The 17,609-nt window shown below is 45.2% G+C and overlaps 2 protein-coding genes and 1 long non-coding RNA gene across 3 annotated transcripts; all 3 read left to right on the top strand.

Moving 5' to 3' along the window:
* The first annotated feature begins 1,427 nt into the window (after positions 1-1,427).
* LOC128408766 (vomeronasal type-2 receptor 26-like) lies at positions 1,428-4,774 on the top strand. Its single transcript, XM_053378786.1, has 4 exons — positions 1,428-1,616; positions 1,830-1,956; positions 2,269-2,990; positions 4,694-4,774. The coding sequence occupies exons 1-4, from the start codon at positions 1,428-1,430 to the stop codon at positions 4,772-4,774; spliced, it is 1,119 nt and encodes a 372-aa protein (XP_053234761.1).
* An 815-nt stretch (positions 4,775-5,589) lies between these two features.
* Positions 5,590-5,784, top strand: LOC128409193 (uncharacterized). The gene is made up of 2 exons (XR_008329200.1): positions 5,590-5,622; positions 5,655-5,784. It is a non-coding gene; the product is annotated as an uncharacterized LOC128409193 (long non-coding RNA).
* Positions 5,785-14,164: 8,380 nt separating this feature from the next.
* On the top strand, positions 14,165-15,049 carry LOC128408765 (vomeronasal type-2 receptor 26-like). Its single transcript, XM_053378785.1, has one exon. The coding sequence runs from the start codon at positions 14,264-14,266 to the stop codon at positions 15,047-15,049; it is 786 nt and encodes a 261-aa protein (XP_053234760.1). The 5' UTR covers positions 14,165-14,263.
* Positions 15,050-17,609: the final 2,560 nt, after the last annotated feature.

The raw sequence follows: 17,609 nt of genomic DNA, 5'->3' as shown, positions 1-17,609 counted from the left end.
ATATTGTAAAGGTGAGACATAGAAGGTTGTTAGAAACGAAAAACCCCTTGGTGGGTTTCATTGTTAGAAGTAATATCGGTTAAAAAGAAAAATACGATAGGAAGATTGGCGACATACCAGCAGCTCCTAAAGGAGGAACAGGGCCAATTAAAATTAAGACCATAGAGGTGACCCAATACTGCACCACATGGTTACAATATCATCAAATTGCAGCAAGACCCTTTTTAATTCCCTTCTCATGCATTTTGGTGCCTGGCCTCTCACCGTCCCCTTTTCCAGTGAAAGCCGATCTCCTCTTGTTTTGAAGATGATGATGCTACTCCTCCCATCTGATAACAGTATTGGAGAGCAATGCTGGAACATGTGTGTGAAAAGAGAAATCCTTTCCTGTAGGCACTCGGCACTTCTTAGCCCTCCAGTTTCCAATCTTCTTCCCCCAAGTGTCTCCACCCAAATCACTTTCCCCAAATGTGCACAACCTCCTCTTTCAAACTGCTGTTCGGAGAGGCGTTCACAAACTAGATGCAGGGCTACTCTGCCCATGAAGGTGGACTGAGGTAGCCCTGGTGGGGGTGGATGACACCTTCCTGTTTTGCCTCAGGTGGTAAAACGGGACAAATCACTGACTACATGTTACCTGTGGAGAGAGGCTCAGAACTCACAGGGTTAAGAAGTTCTGAGTGACGTCTCACATTCTGAGGCGTGGTTTTAGAATACTGAGGGGAGTGTTTTTCTGTGCCTCAGTCAGTGTGTGTGTTCTGCTCCGTTGCGAGAGAGCAGCCATGAGTGCATTGTCACCAGGCGGAGATTTATAACTGTTGTGTTTTGCTAAGGAATAAAGACTTAAAAGTAAGATAAGGAGACAGCCTGCTGCGTTCAGCCTGAGTTATTACGCACACACGACGATCCTGCTTCTGTTCCGCTGTGTTTACGTTCTGCTGAGTCGGAGGTCCCTGGGGGAAAATCAGAGCCGCGCAGAAGAAGCGTGCTGGACCCCCCGGAATGGCTCATTCCCGGGCTGAAGGGGTACAGTTACAGGCGAGTTCGTTTCTCAGCCTGTACCCCATATGCTTAAAGGACATTGAGTAAATGTGTTGTAAAGGCTGCCACCTGGTGCCCCGATTTGGATGGCTCTTCCATTCTAGAATGGGACCACACACCCTGATCCTACTACAACGTTATAACCACACTGGCTTTCATTCATGATTCTAATTTTAACATGCAATATATTAACGACTCTAGCTCTGCTATTTCCCAACTAAGAGTCCCATCTGAGTCTCTGGGACTACACCTTGGGAGACTAGAGTTCTTAGTGGCCAAGGCTCATGTACGCTACTTTGTTCCTCATTTGCTAATTGTGTGTGTGTTTTCCTGTACCATTTTAGCTGCACTCTTTCCTAAGAAACCTCCACCTTTACAACTTTTCCATGGACGGAGCTTATTGGGATGAGAATGGGGAGCTGGCAGCTGACTTTGACATTGTCAACTGGGTGGCGTTTCCCAATAAGTCCCTTGTTGGGTTGAAAGTTGGGAGTGTAGAGAGATCAGCATCTCCAGAGAAAATCAAGTTTGCCATTGACCAAAATGTCATTGTGTGGCCCAGATGGTTCAATCAGGTGGGTCAAATAATTAATCACAACTTATTCTCTTCGATACATCAGACCAAGCAATACTATGCTCTTGGCCAGTCAGCAGCAAACTTACACCTGCATATCTTATTCTGCAGTTCTAACCTCATTGTTTGATTCAGTCCTAGCTGCACTCTACGGCTCCTCCTATCCACAAAATCCTAACATCTTCTGCTTGATGCTTTTTCTCATTTTGGCCAGAATGTGCCTCTTTCAAGGTGTACTGAAAACTGTCGTCCAGGATATGCCAAGGCCATTAAAGAGGGAAAATCAATTTGTTGCTATGCTTGTGTTGAATGCATGGAAGGAACAATCTCCATTCAGGAAGGTAAATGTCCCTGAAAGATATTTAAAAGAGTTGACGTTTCATAGTACAAAATCACTTTCAAATTCCAGGCATTGGTACCTATGGAGGGGGGTCTTGCCCCATTAAAGGAGCTCAATGGGATATGCTGGCCCTTAATACTTTTATTCTGACTCCAAACTATAGCCCATGATTGCTTCAAGGCAAACCTACAACCCAAAATACAGTAATCAGATAAGAATCACAGAATAATATAGTTGGTATGTAATAGACTATGGAATATCATGCCTATAATATTTATATTGGCAACACTGAAGTCACTCTTGTGTTTTTCAGATGCAAAGCATTGCAACAAATGTCCAGATGATCAGAATTCCAATCTACACAGAGATCAGTGTGTCCCCAAGATTATACATTTCTTGTCCTATGAAGAACCTCTGGGGATGATCCTGGCTTCTTTTGCCCTGCTTTTGTCCCTCACTGCTGGTTTTCTTTTGGGAATCTTCATTAAATACTTTGACACACCAATAGTCAAGGCCAACAACCGGGACCTCACCTACTTGCTCCTCGTCTCTCTCCTGCTCTCCTTCTTGTCCTCCTTCTTATTCATCGGTCGGCCCCAGAAGTGGACCTGCCTTCTCCGACAAACTGCCTTCAGCATCATCTTCTCCGTGGCCGTGTCTTCCCTGTTGGCAAAGACTATCACTGTGGTGGTGGCGTTTATGGCCACAAAGCCAGGGAGCCAGATGAGGAAATGGCTGGGCAAGAGCTTGGCCAACTCCCTTGTCTTGTCTTTTTCCAGTGTCCAAGGGGGCATCTGCATGGTCTGGCTGGGAATGTCTCCCCCCTTCCCAGACTCCGACATGCACTCCCAGCCTGGGCAGATCATTCTGCAATGTAACGAAGGCTCTGTTGCCATGTTTTATTCTGCCCTTGGCTACATGGGCTTTCTGGCGGCCGTCTGCTTCACGGTGGCTTTCCTAGCCAGGAAGCTGCCTGGGGCCTTCAACGAAGCCCAGCTGATCACCTTCAGCATGCTGGTGTTTTGCAGTGTTTGGGTGTCCTTTGTGCTAGCCTATCTGAGCACCAAGGGGAAATATATGGTAGCCGTGCAGATCTTCTCTATCTTGGCCTCCAGTTCGGGGTTACTGGGTTGCATCTTTATCCCCAAGTGCTACATTATTGTCCTGAGGCCAGATCTGAATAAAAAGGATCATCTGATGGTTTAACATTAAAAAATCTAGTTTTTTTTTGGCATAGCACTGCAATAATAAAACCAATGAATGTGAATTATAATAATAATAATAAATTTTATTTATATCCCGCCCTCCCCAGCCGAAGCTGGGCTCAGGGCGGCTAACAACAATAAAACAATACAAAAGTACAACACAAAAATTGAGTGTTCATTTCCCGATATGCCTATGTAACATCTTTCCTCCACATGAATCAGAAAGGAACCTGGTCTTTGGACATAATGAAGGTGGGATGGCCACAGGACCTTTTATTTGAAAGATTTGCAGTCCCCCTTTTTTGCAATCTGAATCTAAGTAGAATCATGTTAACAAAAATGGAAAACGAGTGAGGTCCCCACCAAAGAAGGAAGCTATCAACTCAGCTTCTTCAAATGGTCTTGTGGATTGTTGGAAGGAAAGATGTGCACAGTCTTATTGGTCCCATTATAAATTAAGTAGTTCTATTTCTGGGGTTCTTTGTGTTTTGTTTCTGGAAGTTGGGAATGAAAGCTTTCCAGGGCAGGGATAGCCAATGCTACACTCTCCGGATGCTGTTGGTCTGCACCTCCCCTCCCCCCTTCGTTGACAATTGGCCATGCTGGCTGGGGCTGATGGGAGTTGTAGTCCAACAACATCTGCAGGGTACCATATTACCTATTCTGAACTGACGCGCAGCGTAAATTAATAATGCAGAGTTTTAATGAATAAAAGCTTTGCTGAGTTCAAATAAACAACATGGTTCCAAACAGTTTGATTGAGATTACATACTGACTCTGCTCACAGCTGAGGCAGGCTGACTCTGGCTGAAAACTTACAGAGAGCACGGAGAGAAACTGGCTGCTAAGTCACATGTCAGAGTGACTCAACAGTTAGCAGTTAGGCCTGAATAACTTTAGTAGGCCCAAATGGTTGTGCAGTCGCAGCCTATTATCCTATTATTTTGTACAAAAGTATCTCAAATAACAGGGTTGGAAAAGACTGTCTGGGATTCTAGGAAGTTCTAGGCAACTTTGGGCTGTTTTGACTTCCTACAAGGCAGCTTAATACATTCATAAAGTTGAGAAACAACAAGTACATGTTTTGTAAGTCTGAATCCTTCCTAATGCAGTGGACTATTGAGCATCCCTTCCAAGCTCAGGGATTTGAGCTGTGAAAGTAGACCGTGCGCAAAGCCACACCGCAGAGTCTCATCAACACATCTTCTCCAGCCATACACCTGCTGCAGTGAGAATCAAACTTTGTTGTTTACTCTGCTCCTGGTAATTATCAAAACGGTTGTAATTTTAAGATTTTTTTCTGAAAAGCTCTGGGGACTTCATTTCTGAAACTCATAACAAAGAAGTCAGATCAAGAACAAAATATAAAAACTCTGTTTACCCAATGTGGAAAGCCTAGTGCATTAATATCTCTGGGGCCACTGAGAGCCTGGGCACAAATTTAGGGCAGGCAGGGACTAGGCGGAGGTGAGGTTTAAATATTACCTCCTTTATTTCTGAAACCACAGCTGGACTCCCATCTGGAACCAGTAGGCACTGCAGCAGATCGGCTCTGAGAGCAGTCAGGGAGTGCAGCAGCAGCAGCAGCAGCAGCAGCAGCAAACAGTGAAATGATAATAATCTCCCTAATGCTTTTGCTAATGATGCCCCATTCGTCCTGTAGAACGCTGAAGGGGAAATGCCAATTTGGTGTGATAGATGATCGACAACTCACACTTAATTATTATAGGCCAGGAGACCACCTCATCGCTGGTGTCTTAGCTGCAGGCTCGGCTTTGACCTCCCTGCATGATTTCTCCAAGTCACCATCTGATCAAAGGTATGTCACCATGTGGAGAAAGATTTGCTACTGCTACTCTCAACTGTGATTCCATGCTCTCCCTTTCCTGCTAAATTTTACCTCAAATATATCCTCAATTAGCTTCAGGGGTACCATCATTCCCGGGTGCACAGGGAAATTTGTGCAGAGCCAGAAATTTCTCATGCATCTATATAGCTATGAAACACCAGGCGCTGCTTTCCCCTATGTCTGTAGTGTAAAGGTAAAGGACCCCTGGACGGTTAAGTCCAGTCAAAGGCAACTATGGGGCTTTGGCTCTAATGTGCTGTTGTTGTTTGCAGCTGGCTCCAGTGGGATATCGGACATTGTACCTCAGCTTTTTTTAAAAAAGGGAATTGTGTTGAATTTACTATTCCAGAATTAATTATATTGTAGAAATAATAATAATAATAATAATAATAATAATAATAATAATAATAATAATAATAAATTATTTATATCCCGCCCTACCCAGCCGAAGCCGGGCTCAGGGCGGCTAACAACAATCAAATAATCAAATAATCAAATAATCCAACATTCTAAAAACATTTCAATTCTAAAACTTAATTAAAATCAAATTGATGGCAACCGTTAAGGCCTGGTGGAACAACTCTGTCTTGCAGGCCCTGCGGAAAGATGTCAGGTCCCGCAGGGCCCTAGTCTCTTGTGACAGAGCGTTCCACCAGATTGGAGCCGCAGCCGAGAAAGCCCTGGCTCTAGTTGAGGCCAGCCTAACCTCTCTGTGGCCTGGGACCTTCAGGATGTTTTTATTTGCAGACCGTAGGTTCCTCTGTGGGGCATACCAGGAGAGGCGGTCCCGTAGGTACGAGGGTCCTAGGCCGTATAGGGCTTTAAAGGTTAAAACCAGCACCTTAAACCTGATCCTGTACTCCGCCGGGAGCCAGTGCAGCTGGTATAGTACCGGATGAATGTGATCTCGCAGCGAAGACCCCTTAAGGAGTCTCGCTGCAGCATTCTGCACCCGCTGGAGTTTCTGGGTCAGTCTCAAGGGCAGCCCCACCTAGAGCGAGTTACAATAATCCAGTCTGCAGGTGACCGTCGCGTGGATCACAGTGGCTAGGGCAGGGCGAGAGAGATAAGGAGCCAACTGCTTAGCTTGGCGGAGATGAAAAAATGCCGCCTTTGTTATAGCTGTAATCTGCGCCTCCATATCAAAAAAGAAACAAGCAATTTGGAAAAGTGGAATAGTGTGTTTCTGTACGTGCTTGTGCAGCGACTTACATTGTACGCTTGTTTGACTTGCATCAGTTCATAGGCCCCTGGATTTCCTTTAAGGATAAAACATCAGGCAGGTGTCTCTCCAGCAGAGCTCGCATGATAAGCAGCATGACATGGGTAGAGGTGCTCTTTCAGATAAGCAGCTCTGAAGCCATCTAAGGCTTTGCATATCAAACCCCAAACACGGAATTGGGCTTGACGATTAATTGTCAGCCAGCGCACGCCTTTGAGGGCTGATGTTCCCTTTTCTTGGGGAGAAAAATCCTGTTGCCAAACAACCATTTCCGAATGAACTGAAAACACATAAACTCCAAGCTGGCCTTTCTAGAGTTGTTGCAGTAAAATCCAAATATTTCTCCTAGTTATCCATGCTCTAATATGAAAAGATGCACAAAGTTTAATGCTCTTTCACTGACTGCAGAATGAAAAATCTGATGACATCTATTTTGCTGCAGCTTCTACAGTCAAAGTTACTGGCACATCCTGCCCTTCTTGCTTGCCATTCAAGAGATCAGTCGGAATCCCAGGCTCCTGCCCAACATCACCCTGGGCTACAACCTCTATGAGAGTTATTTTCATGCAATAATGACTTATGAAGCTGTGCTAGACCTGCTGTCTGGTGGGCAGAAGAATGTTCCAAACTACATCTGTGAAAGACAGAATAAACAGCTGGCCGTTCTAGAAGGAGGCGACTCTGCTCTTTCCAGCCTCATTTCAACCATTCTGAACATTTATAAAATCCCACAGGTATGAACTGGGGAAAGGTGGGTGGATTGGGGGCTGAGCCTTCTTCTACATTGCAGTGTCACTCCACTGGTTGCGTCAGACCATATTCAACTATATATCTTTTTGTCCAGCCTTTCCTAAATCCGTGCGTCCTTTCTAGGAGAAAAGGTGCCAGAACGCAATATAAAGGTTGTTACTGTTAGTATCACACTTCTAACATATCCTCTGATGTGCCCTCGTCTTCTCTAGATGCGAGCTGGAAGGAGGCGATCTTACAAATGAAATTGAGTGCAACATAACACTGGAATATTGGTCAGAAAGCCTGTAATGCAGCAAGTGAAAGGAACATTAGAAAACAGGACAGAGCACTAACATTATAATCAGGAAAACCAATATTCCCATGTCTGAATACACTCTTGGCCTACCAGGTCTAGGCTACTGATTTTTCCTTAACAGTGTTGGCAGAGCAGAAGGGAGGTGGGACTAAGCTGCCATTCTGGAGACTTGGAACTGAGCAGTCTGTTTCCCAACTTCTGAGGAGACCACCCATGTAAGACACCCCTGGCCTTTGGTGACACATTAGAGAGTAATGGCAGCAGAAAGGACTAGTGGGTGTTCCCAGGGCTATAGGTTTACCCGACTGGATTGATGCTAGAACCTCCCTAAAATTACACAAGCAACCAGGATAAATGCTCAATAAATAGGGCATCTGAAAGTCTTTTTGTAGGTAGGTGGAACAGAAGACTATCAGGAAGCTCCATGGTTTCAGGGTGGTTTTTGTTTTTGTTTTAAATCTTTATTATACATCAATTTACATAAAACTTAACAAATACATTACAAATGCAACACAATACATTGCATACATAATTCTTCAACTTTCTTCTTCTTCTCTGGTGATCACTCGTAGCCAAGTAAGATCGTCTTCCATAAACACGGTTTATGGAAGACAGTCTTTAAACCTCTTTTGTTGACCACCAGCATTATGCTTTCCATTCTTAAGTTCGGAATAGAGTACCGTATTTTTCGCTCTATAACACGCACCCGACCACAACACGCACATAGTTTTTAGAGGAGGAAAACAAGAAAAAAAATATTCTAAACGAAACAGCGGGTGTATGATTTTTGTGGTTCATGCTGTGGCCACAGACATGTGATCTGACAGTGAGTTTGGGGTAGCCCAATGCAAAAATCCTGAGAATCCATGTGGATCCATGCTTTGTAACCACGTTTTTGCACCACTGCGGCCCCAGGCAACAGTGGGTGCGTGATTTTTTTGGTGCAAGCTGTAGCCATGGACATGCTATGTGATCTGATGGTGAATTTGGGGTGACCCAGTGCAAAAATCCTGAGGATCCATGTGGCTCTGTGCTTTGTAACCACGTTTTAAGTGGGGAGGGAAGGAAAAGCACTCAAGGGACATGGGACACGCATGGGGTGGGTGGAGAAGGATGCTGTTAATAATGCAGAAGAGGGGTATAAGAGGAGAAGGCTCCTCTCCTCTCCCGCTTTGCTCCTTTAAAGCAAGCAGGCTCTCTGTCCCTCTCTCCTCCCCACTCAGCTGCTCTTCTCCCGCTTTGCTGCTTCAAATTGAGCCACGGAGGAGGGAAGGAAGGGGAACCATGGATCCTCTGCTCACGACTGCAGCAGATCCCCCCGCCATCCATAGGCATTCGCTCCATAACACGCACAGACATTTCCCCTTACTTTCTAGGAGGAAAAAAGTGAGTGTTATGGTGCAAAAAATACGGTAGTTGCTTTGGAAGACGGTCATCAGGCATCCGCAGAACATGACCAGTCCAATGAAGTTGATGTTGAAGTATCATTGCTTCGACACTGGTGATCTTTGCTTCTTCCAGTACCCTGATATTAGTTCGCCTGTCTTCCCAAGTGATGTGTAGAATTTTTCGGAGACACCATTGATGGAATCTTTCGAGGAGTTGGAGATGGCGTTTATAAGTGGTCTATGTTTCACAAGCATATAGTCAGGTTGGTAGTACAATAGCCTTGTAAACAAGCATTTTTGTTTTCCTGTGAATGTCCCGGTCCTCAAACACTCTGCACTTCAATCATGAGAAAGCTGCACTTGCAGAGCTCAGGTGATGCTGGATTTTGGCATCAATGTTGGCCCTTGTGGAAAGATAACTGCCTAGGTAGCAGAAGTTTTTGACATTTTCCAATGTTACACCATTGAGTTGGATTTGTGGCGCTGCAGAAGGGTTAATTTGTACTTCTTGGTAAAGCACTTTGGTTTTTTGTATGTTGAGTGATAGGCCAAGCTTTTTGTAAGCTTCTGCAAAGATATTTAGGATGGTTTGGAGGTCATCCTCTGAGTGTGCAAACACTACTTTGAAGCTCTAGGACGGAAGTTGTGGTAACCTTCCTCTTTCTTTCAGCCTGCTCATTTTGAAGAGCTTTCCATCTGTTCGATATATGATTTCTACTGCAGTGGGGAGTTTCTCTTCAACAAAATGTAGGATCATGGCAATGAAAATAATGAAAAGAGTTGGGGCAATAACACAACCAGGTGTTTTGTAGTTCTCTGGTTCTTCTTTGAACCTCAGCCTTAGCATTGGCATAGATTTTTTTTCTTAGTGGCACAGTTTCTATCTCTTTGCCAGATCTGAAAGGCCTTTCTTTTCTTGTCAATCATGCGTTCAATCTCACTATCATTCTCATCAAACCAGTCCTGATGTTTCTTGGTTTGGTATCCTATAGTTTGTTCACAGGCTGGAATAATGGATGTTTTTAGCTTTGTCCAGTGTTCCTCGATGTTATCAGGGAATTCTAAAAGCACATGGTCCTTCAGAGTCGTTTGGAAGCAATTCCGCTTAATGGGATCTCGAAGGGCTTGAGTGTTCATTTTGCGCCTTGGTTTCCTTCCTTGAAGCCTGTGTTGAGGTAAAATCTTGATAGCCATCGTGGAGCGTATTAGTCGGTGATCTGTCCAGCAGTCGTCGGTACTCGTCATAGCTCTGGTAAGGAGCACATCACGGCAATCTTTAGCACGGACATTAACATAATCTAAGATGTGCCAGTGGTTTGACCTAGGATGCCTCCATGAAGTTTTAAATTTATTTTTCTGTAGAAAGAGTGTGTTGGTAAATAAGGGTCTACAAGTTTTCCTGATTTCTGTTGACATGATACTGAGCAAGAATTCTTCTGGATTTTTTGCAAAAGAGAATTTCATCATCATCACCAATCTTTATTACGGTCCAGAGACCCAACAAATCATTACAAAGCACTACACTATTCATACAGCCTACCTCCAGGTTAAACAAGCATTTTGTTTAGAATATAGGGATCATTTGTTCTTGCAACCACCGATAAAAACTTTGCCACTGCTAATGTTCTAGCATTTGTCCGGTCTTCCAGTAGGAACCTGACATAGTGAGCCTCTGATTTTCCCGGGAAATGTACCAGCAAGGGTAGTATCAGTTCAGCCCTGGCTTGCTCATATTTTGCACAATGCAACAAAATATGAGAATTTAAACAACCCCATCATAAATCTTTTAACTAACTAAAAATAAATCTGGGCTCTCAACTTCCCAGACACCTAATCAATCATCATGGTGAATATGTTCCCCATTATTAATCAGTTTAAAAAGGTAAAGAGACCCCTGACCATTAGGTCCAGTCATGGATGACTCTGGGGTTGCGGCGCTCATCTCGCTCTATAGGCCGAGGGAGCCGGCGTTTGTCCGCAGACAGCTTCCGGGTCATGTGGCCAACATGACTAAGCCACTTCTGGTGAACCAGAGCAGCGCACGGAAAGGCCGTTTACCTTCCCGCCGGAGCGGTCCCTATTTATCTACTTGCACTTTGACGTGCTTTCGAATTGCTAGATTGGCAGGAGCTGGGACCAAGCAATGGGAGCTCACCCCGTCACAGGGATTTGAACCACTGACATTCTGATCGGCAACTCCTAGGCTCTGTGGTTTAACCCACAGCGCCACCCGCATGCCTTTAATTAATCAGTTTAGGTTAATACATATTTGCACTTGCTCCTGAAAAAGGAAAAAAAACACAAATTCTTTCTTTTTCTCCTAGATCAGCTACGGTTTTGTTAGTCGGGAATTTACTGATAAAACTCAGTTCCCTTTCCTCTATCGGCTGGTCCCAAAACAAGAACCTCCTCACCTGGCTATGGTCAAATTGCTATTGCATTTCAAATGGACGTGGATCGGTCTCCTTGCACCAGACAATGACAGTGGAGAAAAGTTCATGAGGACCTTCACTACTGAGGTCACAAAGAATGATATTTGTGTGGCCTTCTCAGAAAGTCTCACAGAAATTGTGATTTATACTCCAAAGCACCTGAAGTCATTTCTCATGCAGAGACAAGTCAATGTCATTGTCTACCATGCCGATGTTCGATCCACTTTAGTTCTAGCGGGGTTTATGATAAACATGGAAAATACCCTTAAAGTAACAGTGGGAAAAGTTTGGGTCACAACAGCTTTGACGGATGTCAGTATGAGTTTGGCATCTTACCAGGATCCCCACTCTGTCCCTGCTTCGTTGTCCTTCTTAATCCAGACAAAGAGGAGGACAAAATATGAAACGTTGGACAACCCTCCAGATATAACATTTACGTGTTCTGTTTCAAAGAATTCTGAGAGAGTCCAGAAAAGATGTAGAGAGAGAGGAGAACTGGGGACCATGTCACAAGAATTTACTGAGAGAATGTTGTCTCAAGACAGCTACAGTATTTACAACACTCTCCAGGCCACGGCGAGTGTCCTGAGTGCTGTATACTCCTCCAAACCAAGCCAGGTGGCCGTGGTGGGAAGCAGAAAGATGGACCTTGAAAGAATACAACCATGGCAGGTATGATCCTTTCTCTGGCACATTCTCAACCCTGAACAGGGATTCAGAAATTAAATTCTGATTCAGGGATATATTCATGGTGGGGTTGGTGGGGATGTTCTGAACCCATAAATGAGACAAACCCATTTTGTCAAGTTCCCAATGCCTCACACTTGTACGTGAACATTTAACTGGACGCTGCCCAGGCTCCTGGCACCATCTCCATTTCTCCTAACAGGAGATACTTCATTACTTACAGTGACACCTTGTATTTGGGCAAGAGTCTAGGAGACCAGAGAGCAGCAGGGGAAGATGAGGAGGTGGAAGGGCAACCAAATACCACAGGGTGGCTTACTACACTTTGAAATGAAATGATTCTTATATTCCCTTGGCACACCTGTGTGTGACACCGAAGACCATGAAATACTGAGCCCAAAATTGTTTGAGGGTGTCACTGCCTTGGGCATCTGATTAGTGATTATTTTTAAGCTGCAAGGAGGGGCAAGCAAGGGAGGGGGTGGAAAACCAAGGCTGGGGCAGCACCCAGGGCATCCCACCCCAAGCCCACTTTGCTGTGACGTGTCTGCTTTGAGCTAAAGGGAAAGAGACAGGAGGAGCCACTCCAGGACAGGCTAAATTGCAGTATATCCTCCTCCAGCTTCCTGAGAGGCACAGTGAGGGAAGCACACGTTCCTTTCCAACTCTTTTTCAGACATGAGGCTGTCTACAACCATGTACTTAATGCAGCAAGACCCTTTTTTATTCCCTTCTCATGCATTTTGGTACCTGGCTTCTCACCGTCCCCTTTAGCAGTGAAAGCCGATCTGCTCTTGCTCTGATGATGATGATGATAATGCTACTCCCATCTGATAACAGTATTGGAGAGCAATGCTGGAACATGTGTGTGAAAAGAGAAATCCTTTCTTGTAGGCACTCGGCACTTCTTAGCCCTCCAGCTTCGAATCTTCTTCCCCCAAGTGTTTCCACCCAAATCACTTTCCCCAAATGTGCACAACCTCCTCTTTCAAACTGCAGATGCAGGTCTGCTCTGCCCATGAAGGTGGAATTGAGGCAGCCCTGGCAACCAAGGCGTCAGGTGGGGGTGGATGACACCTTCCTGTTTTGCCTCAGGTGGTGAAACGGGACAGGTCACTGACTAGATGTTACCTGTTCCCAAGCCTGAAGGGCTACAGTTACAGACAAGTTCATTTCTCAGCATTGAGTAAATGTGTTGTAAAGGCTGCCACCTGGTGCCCCAATTTGGATGGCTCTTCCATTCTAGAATGGGACCACACACCCTGATCCTACTACAACGTTATAACCACACTGGCTTTCATTCATGATTCTAATTTTAACATGCAATATATTAACGACTCTAGCTCTGCTATTTCCCAACTAAGAGTCCCATCTGAGTCTCTGGGACTACACCTTGGGAGACTAGAGTTCTTAGTGGCCAAGGCTCATGTACGCTACTTTGTTCCTCATTTGCTAGTTCTGGGTGTGTTTTCCTTTACCATTTTAGCTGCACTCTTTCCTAAGAAACCTTCACCTTTACAACTTTTCCATGGACGGAGCTTATTGGGATGAGAATGGGGAGCTGGCAGCTGACTTTGACATTGTCAACTGGCTGGTGTTTCCCAATAATTCCCTTGTTGGGTTGAAAGTTGGGAGTGTAGAGAGATCAGCATCTCCAGAGAAAATCAAGTTTGCCATTGACCAAAATGTCATTGTGTGGCCCAGATGGTTCAATCAGGTGGGTCAAATAATTAATCACAACTTATTCTCTTCGATACATCAGACCAAGCAATACTATGCTCTTGGCCAGTCAGCAGCAAACTTACACCTGCATATCTTATTCTGCAGTTCTAACCTCATTGTATGATTCAGTCCTAGCTGCACTCTATGGCTCCTCCTATCCACAAAATCTTAACATCTTCTGCTTGATGCTTTTTCTCATTTTGGCTAGAACGTGCCTCTTTCAAGGTGTACCAAAAACTGTCGTCCAGGATATGCCAAGGCCATTAAGGAGGGAGAACCAATCTGCTGCTATGCTTGTGTTGAATGCATGGAAGGAACAATCTCCATTCAGGAAGGTAAATGTCCCTGAAAGGATATTTAAAAGAGTTGACTTTTCATAGTACAAAATCACTTTCAAATTCCAGGCATTGGTACCTATGGAGGGGGGTCTTGCCCCATTAAAGGAGCTCAATGGGATATGCTGGCCCTTAATACTTTTATTCTGACTCCAAACTATAGCCCATGATTGCTTCAAGGCAAACCTACAACCCAAAATACAGTAATCAGATAAGAATCACAGAATAATATTGTTGGTATGTAGTAGACTATGGAATGTCATGCCTATAACATTTATATTGGCAACACTGAAGTCACTCTTGTGTTTTTCAGATGCAAAGCATTGCAACAAATGTCCAGATGATCAGAATTCCAATGTACACAGAGATCAGTGTGTCCCCAAGATTATACATTTCTTGTCCTATGAAGAACCTCTGGGGATGATCCTGGCTTCTTTTGCCCTGCTTTTGTCCCTCATTGCTGGTTTTCTTTTGGGAATCTTCATTAAATACTTTGACACACCAATAGTCAAGGCCAACAACCGGGACCTCACCTACTTGCTCCTCGTCTCCCTCCTGCTCTCCTTCTTGTCCTCCTTCTTATTCATCGGTCGGCCCCAGAAGTGGACCTGCCTTCTCCGACAAACTGCCTTCAGCATCATCTTCTCCGTGGCCGTGTCTTCCCTGTTGGCAAAGACCATCACTGTGGTGGTGGCGTTTATGGCCACAAAGCCAGGGAGCCAGATGAGGAAATGGTTGGGCAAGAGCTTGGCCAACTCCCTTGTCTTGTCTTTTTCCAGTGTCCAAGGGGGCATCTGCATGGTCTGGCTGGGAATGTCTCCCCCCTTCCCAGACTCCGACATGCACTCCCAGCCTGGGCAGATCATTCTGCAATGTAACGAAGGCTCTGTTGCCATGTTTTATTCTGCCCTTGGCTACATGGGCTTTCTGGCGGCCATCTGCTTCACGGTGGCTTTCCTAGCCAGGAAGCTGCCTGGGGCCTTCAACGAAGCCCAGCTGATCACCTTCAGCATGCTGGTGTTTTGCAGTGTTTGGGTGTCCTTTGTGCCAGCCTACCTGAGCACCAAGGGGAAATATATGGTAGCCGTGCAGGTCTTCTCTATCTTGGCCTCCAGTTCAGGGTTACTGGGTTGCATCTTTATCCCCAAGTGCTACATTCTTGTCCTGAGGCCAGATCTGAATAAAAAGGAACATCTGATGGCATAACTTTTAAAAGAATCTTGTCTTTTTTTGGCATACCACTGCAATGATAAAACCAATGAATGTGAATTGAGTGTTCCTTTCCCAATATGCCAATCTAACATCTTTCCTCCACGTGTATCAGAAAGGAAACTGGTGTTTAGACATAATGAAAGTGGGATGGCCACAGGACCTTTAAAGATTTGCAATCCCTATTTTTTTTTTGCAATCTGAATCTAAGTAGAATCATGTTAACATTACTGGGTTTTCCATGTTATTCTCGCCAGTCTGTTTTTCCTACTCAGGAGTAAGCCGCCTTTAGTTCAGCAGTCCCATGTCAGTAAGCATATAAAGACGGCAACCTAAGAAGGGGTTGCTGGGTTTACATGTTCACTGAGCTTTCCCATGGAAGCCAACAGAAAAATTCATTCCGTGGAGGCTGTGATCAAAAGGCAACCGAAGAAATGGTAAATAATAATAAAAATAATAATAACAGCAATAGTAATAAAAATAATAAATGATGATGATGATTACCCCACACATCTGGCTGGGTTTTTTATTTATTTATTTATATTTATTTGTATGTGCGCATGCAGACAGTCATTATTATCTCAAATCAAAAATTGGGAGAGACTTTCGGTTGGCTGCCTGTTATGTCAGACAGGAGCTCTTTCAAATGTAAGAGCACCGGTGCACTGAAGGCTGGGGAAACCGCTAGAGCGTTGTGGTACCCTGAATAAAACCTCAGATTGAGCATTCTGAGGACCTGGTGTTCCTGCAGGTGCCTGGAACGACTCCCCCGCTCCCCGGTAGGCTGCGATGCAAGAGGGCCGTGTTCAGGCCTAGCCCTAGCTATTCCTCCCCCTGAAGGGATCCCTCTATACTGCTTCACAATTTCTTCGGAGGCTAAGCGAAGGGCCTTTACCTGTGCCCGTCTCAACTGTTTTCCTACAGCAGTTCTGTCGGGTCGTTATTCCAGAGGTTGAGATAGTAATAAACCAGATGCAGTTAGGCAAAGCCCCAGGACCAGATGGTCTTTCTGCAAAATATTATAAAACTTTGAAGGATTGGTTAATTCAACCGTTGGCAGATGTGTGCAATAAGATTCTAAGAGGGGACAAAGCACCCGAAACCTGGAAAGATGCATTTATAACCCTGATTCCAAAATCAGATCAAGATAGATCTGATGTGAAAAACTACAGACCGATCTCAATACTTAATGTGGATTGTGGATCGAGAGCCCGACCCCCGCTATGTGAAATAAACACACAAGGACACGTGATATAAGGTTAAAGGGCAAGAAAAGGCCACAACTTTATTGATTACAGCAGTGAAAAGGTATTGGCTTAGGCATTGGATGACTATAGGAGGTGGGTTTATTCAACAGTAGGTGGAGCCTGTTGATGCTAATCCAACTATAGGCTCACCCCTGATGTCACTGAGGGTCGTGCCATGGCCTCCCGCCAAGCAGGCATCGGACGGAATACACGACCGCCAGATTCCTTTAACGGAATAACCCACGGTAGATAGTATAGGCGATGGCCACACCTAGCCCTTGACACACATGAATCCAATGCCTAACCACCACCCGAGCCGCAAAGGGGCTCGCCGCCAATACCCTCACAGCTGCAACCAGTCCCTAATGCTACTAATGATGCTATCCAACCAGATGTCATTCCCAATGTCTGTTAGATGAACTCCGTCATTCCGGTACATGGCTTGGTCGCCGATCCGGATACAGTCATGATAAATGACTCGGCCATTCATAAAGCGTACCCAACGGGCTACCGCCCGGTTCAAGCATTTCCTGGTTTTCTCAATGGTCATACAGCTCTGCGCACCGCGCCAAACAATTCTTTTCAAGAAGGAGGACCAGAACACCATTGTTCCGGGGCACAAGGCCGCGATCGCCTCCAAGCCTCTTTTTATGTTCCACAACAAGTCCACGCTTCTCCTATTAGCAAGGTCATTCTCTCCCAAGTGAATGATAAGGATGTCAGGAGGGCCAAACGTGGCTACTCTCTCCATCAACAATGGCATAAGCTCCTCCCACCGTATGCCACGTCTCGAAAACCAGGAAACTCGCACCCCAGGTGGCAATCCAAGATAAGGGGTAAGGCCACAGCTGGCCGCCCAAACGCGGGCCCAATGGACTATACTGTGGCCGCAAATCCACACACTTCTCCTGAAAACAGCTGAGAATGAAAGGAAAGGAAAAACGGGTAAGTAGATGCAACGTAGCGGAGCGTATACTAACGGATATAACCTTTATAAGCATTGGATTTCCATCGGCCCATTTCCTTAATCTTATCCACGGGCAGGCCCAAGCATGCGGCTGTTGAGGCAGCGCCGATCCTAAAAGAGTGTGCAGCATAATCCCAGGAAGCTAAACCGCAAGCATTAATAGCTTTGCGGAGTACCCTTGTGGATTGGTGTCTCAATAAGGGTGACCCATCTTCGTGAACCAGAAGCGGACCTGGGCCGGGCGGTCTGAGGCAAAGATACAGCCTAGTATCCTTGACCGGGCATGGGCCCTGCTCCCCAGACACTGAGTTTAAGAAGAACGCCCCTACCAGCCTGATCAGTT

The sequence above is a fragment of the Podarcis raffonei genome, chromosome 2 (assembly GCF_027172205.1).
Source record: "Podarcis raffonei isolate rPodRaf1 chromosome 2, rPodRaf1.pri, whole genome shotgun sequence".
NCBI classification, from domain to species: domain Eukaryota; kingdom Metazoa; phylum Chordata; class Lepidosauria; order Squamata; family Lacertidae; genus Podarcis; species Podarcis raffonei.
This window is presented reverse-complemented; position numbering and strand designations above follow the sequence as displayed.